The sequence below is a fragment of the Ornithodoros turicata genome, chromosome 3 (assembly GCF_037126465.1).
Source record: "Ornithodoros turicata isolate Travis chromosome 3, ASM3712646v1, whole genome shotgun sequence".
Taxonomy (NCBI): Eukaryota; Metazoa; Arthropoda; class Arachnida; order Ixodida; family Argasidae; genus Ornithodoros; species Ornithodoros turicata.
Genome location: NC_088203.1, coordinates 8,898,227 through 8,905,052, shown reverse-complemented (window position 1 = coordinate 8,905,052; position 6,826 = coordinate 8,898,227). Strand labels below are relative to the sequence as shown.

At 47.2% G+C, this 6,826-nt stretch overlaps 1 protein-coding gene across 2 annotated transcripts; it reads left to right on the top strand.

Moving 5' to 3' along the window:
- Positions 1-343: 343 nt before the first annotated feature.
- Positions 344-5,868, top strand: LOC135387977 (N6-adenosine-methyltransferase subunit METTL3-like). 2 transcript variants are annotated; one of them, XM_064617232.1, is made up of 7 exons: positions 346-705; positions 1,099-1,355; positions 2,547-2,816; positions 3,472-3,684; positions 5,014-5,427; positions 5,477-5,650; positions 5,728-5,868. In XM_064617232.1, the coding sequence occupies exons 1-7, from the start codon at positions 537-539 to the stop codon at positions 5,815-5,817; spliced, it is 1,587 nt and encodes a 528-aa protein (XP_064473302.1). In that variant the 5' UTR covers positions 346-536; the 3' UTR covers positions 5,818-5,868. The 2 variants fall into 2 exon arrangements, with proteins under 2 accessions (XP_064473303.1, XP_064473302.1); XM_064617233.1 differs by lacking the exon at positions 2,547-2,816 and having other exon boundaries at positions 344-705.
- Positions 5,869-6,826: the final 958 nt, after the last annotated feature.

The window sequence follows — 6,826 nt, the reverse complement described above, 5'->3', positions numbered from 1 at the left end:
TTTCCCGGGCAATGACTGCAGTTTGACTGGATATTCGATTTAAGGCTCGTTTGGTAGACACTGAGTGGACGTTTGTAGATAACTTACCCATAATAGGAACAGTAAATAATGTTATGTTCGGAGATTTCGTGATCGTAGGTCCACACCTGCCGTACTACTTTGTACGTGTGCCTCACTCATTCCTTCCCGATTCTCCCTCACGTCCTTCCCGAACGTCAGTGCCGTTTTACTTTCACGAAGCTCACAAAATGATATAAACTGTCAGATAGTGTGACCTGCAGATCGCTGAGCTCACTGACCACCGTACATTACAGACTTTGGACCACGAACTTCTATTTTGGATTCGAACGGATTGGCCCAATGGTCTTTAGCCAATGCATGATCGATGCCAGCCGATGCGATCCAATCCACCAAGCATGGCGTCCCATGAATGAGGTGCCGGGTTTGAGTTGATTTATTATTCGTTACATAAGTGCTTCGGCGTCGAACCAAAGTGTATAGTTGCTGTGTGCTACGCCAAATAGCGTGTGGTGAACATGTCCGACACTTCTGATACGTGGAAGGACCTTCAAGCTCTGAAATGTCGCCAAAGCAGTCTGCGTGAGCGTCTGCAACGACGAAAGAAAGAGCGCCAAGAGATTGTAATGGGCATCGCTGCTGGAGATCCAAGCAGTCCACGGAGTAATAGTCCAACTCCAAATGCCGGTAATTGTTACTGACATGTATACTGATGACTACGTGCCAAAAAGTAAATGATGTGCGTAGGACGAGATACGTGAAAAATGTTTGCTGTCTTGACGTTTGACTTTCGCAGACGATGGGGGGGATTCGGGGGTTCATCCCCCTCCCCGGAGTCGTACCTTTGTAAGTGCATTTTGGAGGGAACCCAAGGCAATATCCTCCTCTCCCACGTAAAGTCCTTATAGAACCCCTCCCGGAATATTTTTATATACCACTGGACGAACTAATCGCTAATGCACCACCGATTGGTGTGAATATCAACTTATCCTTATAAGCGTGTGTAGGTTTCATTTCTATAGTTTTTCCCATTGTTTTCAGTATAATAATCATTTTTAATCTTTGCGACTATTTATGCAGAACCAGCGGTGACAGCTAAGCGACCACGGAGTCCAACAGACGGAGGTGAAGAAGAGGAGCGTCAGCTACTTCTGTGTCTACTGGACGTAGCATTGGCGCTTCCTACAGACTCGCGCCGTCTACAGTCCAGCGTCTCCCGAGCTTTGGGACGCGACGTAGAGCTGGAGGGTCTCCAGAGTCTCCTCAACAAATTCTCAGCGCAGGAGCTGATTGGACTCCGGCCGTGGACAACACCTGAGGGTACCCCTTGCCTGCAGGTTAGGGATAAGGTGCTATAGACAGCACTGTAGCTTCACACGGCAGTGTCTTACCTTCGGCCGGACTATTCAAGCTTTATTCTTATGTCCTTCCTCTGCTTTAATGTGTATGGTTGATAGCATCAGATTTTGTTGTACTTGGCAAAAGCTGCAGTTATCGTGTACTCACACGAGTGGCATCCCCACAGAATATTCCAGTGGAAGAAAGAGCAAAAAGACCGCTCATGTGTGAGAAGTTGCGCCACATGTTATGTTGAGCATTCGCATACAGTGAACCCTCGTTATTATGACCATGGTCGTTCCCGAAAATTTTGGTCATAATGCGGAATTGTCATATTAACGGGGGGCATTTGCAGAGGTTTCACTGCATTGTTCCCCAGTAGTATGGTCGTAAAGCGCGTATGTCAGATTATCGGGGGTCATATTAACGAGGGTTCACTGTATATCTAAAGTGGCGTGCCGCCAACGCCACCTAGGTACAGAAGGCCTGCTTATTACCTCCTCTCCCTCCTTCGCTATGTGGACATATGAAGTCAGAATTCCTCTGCTATTATTAACGATTCGCAGTTCTGCGAATTCAAGGACTCGTAAATGATGCACCTAACTTTGAACCTGCAGACTGAAATCTGTAGACAAAAAGCGCAACACGCTTTTGAGAAAGATACGCAACCGTTTTGCGCTTTATTTTAAAGTTTTTCCCGTTTAATACGCGGGGACATTCAATCACTACTTGCAGACGACAGCGGTTCGCCACCGTGGCTACGACCGCCGAAAGCACGTTCGTGATTGGCTACGGCCATTGAAAACACGATCCGATTGGCTGACTGTTAGTTGTTACGTCACGTCGACGAGTGGGCAGGCTTTCTCTATCTAGGTGGTGTCGGTACTGCTCACTTAGCAGACGACAGCATCTGCGTCTGTTACGGTCGTCTGCTACGGAATACCTTGTGGCTGCGTCTGCAGGATATTCCCCATGGTTAGTAGTGCAAAAAGACACGATGTTGGGTGCTCGCACTTACATGGCTGCAGAAAGCTACGATGTCTTTCGCATCATCCGCTGGAGTATTCTGGGGAACGTCACTCGCGTAAGTACGCGGATAGTCAACTTTTTTGTGGCTTTACACCTGTGTGCACCAGGCTACTTGGTCCAACAACATGACTCGGAACACTGAACGTAGCGGTGTCATGCAGGTGACATGGGCGGAACACACAAAGCTTCAGGCGTTCTCGGACGCGCTACCTGGCCAACAGGAGTCACCCACAAAGCAAGCCCGAAGCCCCAAAGCGGAAGAACCTCAGGGACACGAAGGGGCGGAACAGTTGGAGAGTCTTCTGTCTCTTCCTTCCACCCGTCAAAAAGAGAACAAAGCCCTCGGACAGGAAATCTTGGCCTTGCTTTCTAAACCCACTGCCAAAGAGCGTTCTTTAGTCGAGAAATTTCGTTCAGCGGGTGGCGCCCAGGTACGCTTCGGCTGAATTCAAATTTTCGCTCTTATGTTTAGGGGTGCGTACTTGTCTGCTTGGGCCAACATGCTGTGCAAAGCGATTACCCAATGCACGTGGAGCACTGCCTTGTCTGCACATAAAGTTCTGGTGGCAGTTCAATTCTGGTAAATCCTAGTGATTGAGCATTGCAGTGAAGCGTTATAGTGCAAAATGTACAAACTCGTAGTCAAAACATATATCATATTCAACATATATATACATACATAAACATATATATACATACATAAACATATATATATACATACATAAACATAACATAAACATATTCAACAAAATCGTAGTCAACAAAATCATAGTCAAATGGCCTTGTTGGGAAAGAGCAGTTTAGACGCTGCTCACCAGATGGCAACGTGATGCACAACGATGTTGTTAGTGCGGGAATCAGCATCTCAACTGCTGTTCGCAACAATGTCATTTGTGTTGTTTTGACTGCCAGGTTTGTCCATTTCGATTCCTAACTCCGCATTGCGATGTTCAGTCACTTTCAGATTTACCAGAGAAACGCCTTGAATCGCTTACACAATGTTCCATCCACATTGAGTAACTGCTAACACTCTTTATAAATCACTACCTTGTGCATTGTCACGGTCATAAATTTACGCGTTTCCAGGTGCAAGAATTCTGCGCACATGGCACCCGAGACGAATGCCGTCGGGCATCGTCAGGCGATATGGCGTGTACTCGGCTGCATTTCCGGAAAATCCTGCAGAAACACACAGACGAATCCCTGGGTGACTGTTCCTTCCTGAACACGTGTTTCCACATGGACACCTGTAAATATGTTCACTATGAAGTGGAACAGCCTGCAATCCAGCCTCCAATGGTATGCTTTTCAGTTGAGCTCCTGCGGAGCAGGTATTGCACAATTTGATAGTAGACATTCGGGCAAGTGTCTGCAAGACAGTGCTTGCGCGAACAACCTCCATGTATACCATACTGACTAATGTCTCATATTAAAATCTGATGAAAGTGTGTGTGTCATTTTACCGAATGGCGCTAAAGGTTTTGATGTGTGCAATTTGTTTCCCCAGAAAAAAACTCGCATAAACATGGGTAAGCGTATAAACGAGGAGGAGAAGGTACGATGCCACGTCACCGATGACGTTATAAGGAGAACTCGTTCCGGTTCGCTGGTCAGTGGGGGTCAGCGCCTTGTCCCTTTGCCGCCGCAAACGAGTTTTGCCGGTTCTCCCGGGGAATTGGGGATAGAAGGAGCGGCCGAATCATTGCCGAGCCAGGAGAAAGGCTTTTTCAGAACCCCGAACAGCCGAGTAGCAGACGACAGAGGAGTAGCAGACAACATTTCTCTAGATCAATCAGCGAGCGTTCTCCTTATGGCGTCAGCGCTAGGTTCCAGTCAAGTCTCAGGCTGGTACTGCTCTTCACCGCCGTTGCGCACAGTCACTTTTTTGCGACGTACCTTAAATTCAATTTCTGCGATAATTATGACTCTATGGTGTGAATTACTTCGCATGGTTTATCTTACTGGCCTACTTCACAGTCTTATAGGAAGAAAACAGGGTGTTAAAACTGACTTCTGTGCTACTTTAAAGGGATTAATGTTACCTGAAGTACAGTACAAGTATACCACATTGTAAGTGTACCTAATGTAAAGTAAAAAGTACCACGAAAAGTACTTTAAAGTACTCGTCAAGTATACTGCGATGCTTGTATAGTGCCGCTTGTAACTGTTTGGTGGTGGTGAAATTTGGAAGTGTGATTATGTTTTGATTTGCTAAATGCCAGCATTTTTTGCAAATGCTAGTATGTAGTTTGTTCTGGTGTGTGTAAGGCCTTATATTTTGGTGTTAAACCCGTTTTTTGCTGAGATAACTGAGAGGATGGCATCTGGCTGGCGAAGATTCACAGTGCAAGTAAGACTCGTAAGTGAAGATTCATAGTGCATGTAAAAGACGAACACACACGTCTTTTATGTGTCTTATGCTCAAGGTTTTCTTGCACTATGAAACCTGTTTTTACCCCCACCCCGATTTGCATTAATGTCATTTGATTAATCCCAAAATCTAAACTAGAACCTGATTTTCCCCAAATTTCCAAAAGAAATAAAATCCGGAAACACTACGGTCCACGTGTGCATGATGCGGCGAATTCTAACCATCGAAGTGTCACAACCCCTCTAATACTGTTGCAGGAAATTCGCGGCCCAGGAGCCGAAGGAGCAGCCACGGTCCTGCAACCTCCCCAATGGATTCAGTGCGACCTGCGGTACTTTGACATGAGCATTCTGGGTCAGTTCGCAGTAGTGATGGCCGATCCACCCTGGGACATCCACATGGAGCTTCCGTATGGCACCATGTCCGACGACGAGATGAGGCAGTTGAACGTCCCGAGCCTGACTCAGGACGGACTCATCTTTTTGTGGGTGACCGGACGGGCCATGGAGCTCGGGAGGGAGTGCCTCAGGCTGTGGGGCTACCAGCGTTGCGACGAGATAATCTGGGTCAAGACGAACCAGCTCCAGCGGATCATTCGGACGGGGAGAACCGGCCATTGGCTCAACCACGGGAAGGAGCACTGCCTCGTCGGCATTAAGGGCAATCCCAAGGTAGCGACAAATGGGGTGTCGTACGCAAAATAACGTCCAGTCATCGTAGGACATCAATCGAGGCCTGGACTGCGACGTGATCGTCGCGGAGGTGCGTGCCACCAGCCACAAGCCGGACGAGATCTACGGCATCATCGAGCGGCTGTCACCAGGCACGCGGAAGATCGAGCTCTTCGGTAGGCCACACAACGTGCAGCCCAATTGGATCACGTTGGGCAACCAGGTACGCGTTTCGTACCAACGTTACGATACAACGTTACGATAAGAAGAGTGAAAGATATGATGCAAGTGTCAATGCAGGTGGACGGAGTACGCCTGACGGATCCGGATCTGATCCGCGAGTTCCGGAAACTGTATCCTGACGGCGACTGCATGAAGAAGCCCACCTGAACCTTGTACATATTGTTTCAAAGTTATAATTAATATTTTATAGCGGCCTTACTCGGAAATATGTTCTTGCTGCGTGTCGATGCGAATGCTGGCGTGAAAGCTTAAACCAGGCAACGGTGCCGAGATAAGGGAGTGAATGGTTTCTTGCTCGTGATAGTCACGAGTTTCTATGACAATGACATCACTACGATATCATATGCTCACTCACTTATTACAGTACTCACGCGAGTTATTGCGGCAGGTCAAGATAAACCATTTGATGAGTGCAAGAAACAGGCACAAAATGGGTTCGGATCAGAAATTTCCTAACCATTTTAGTTTAAATCAGGATTAGTGCTACAGAAATGTGACTGAATATGTTGATGGTGCACCATTTTGTTTTAGCACTTTTTTGTTTCTTGCTCATCCTGGCTGCAAAAACATGTTTTTCTTTTTTTTGACACATGACTTGCAATACAAAAAGTGAAACCCAAGTTAGTGCCGTGAAAAGGGGCCAAATCTGGCTGATAACACTGGGAGGTCAGAAAGGGTGGGACTGGATGTGCCTCTGCACACCTGTGTGTGGTATACATAGTTCAGTGTTCTTTTATTTTCACAAAGGTAGAAATTCCATGATCAGCCTCTGCCGGAAACCAACAACTGTGATGCAAGCATTAATAGTTCTCATTTTACGATCAGATTAGTAGCACGTAAGGGTCTGAATTTTTCCAGACGTACCCTGCTGTAGTATATGTCGCATAGTCTTTCAGTGCATCCCACTTCGCTGCAAAATGAAATATTCCCGTTTCTATTCCCGCAAGTCTGCACGTGAAGAAAAATTGTGCCGCTTTAGCGCTTTGGAATTTTTTGCGCACCGTGGCGCATTGGCGCGCGAGGCGTGCTTCGATTGTTTTGTTTTTTTTTTCAACGCGTTTGGCTTTCATTCAAAGGGCGAGAGGGGCGGCACGTGCAGCGGCGGCAGCCAAAGGGCGGCGCACGCATCGGGTCGCGTGAGAGAGTGACGTCAGAG

Excerpts from the sequence above, each read along its gene's own strand:
- LOC135387977 (XM_064617232.1), top strand. The coding sequence starts at position 537 with ATGTCCGACACTTCTGATACGTGGAAGGACCTTCAAGCTCTGAAATGT. Across the intron at positions 1,356-2,546 it reads AGGGTACCCCTTGCCTGCAG|GTGACATGGGCGGAACACAC; the intron begins GTTAGGGATAAG and ends GGTGTCATGCAG. Across the intron at positions 5,651-5,727 it reads GGATCACGTTGGGCAACCAG|GTGGACGGAGTACGCCTGAC; the intron begins GTACGCGTTTCG and ends GTGTCAATGCAG.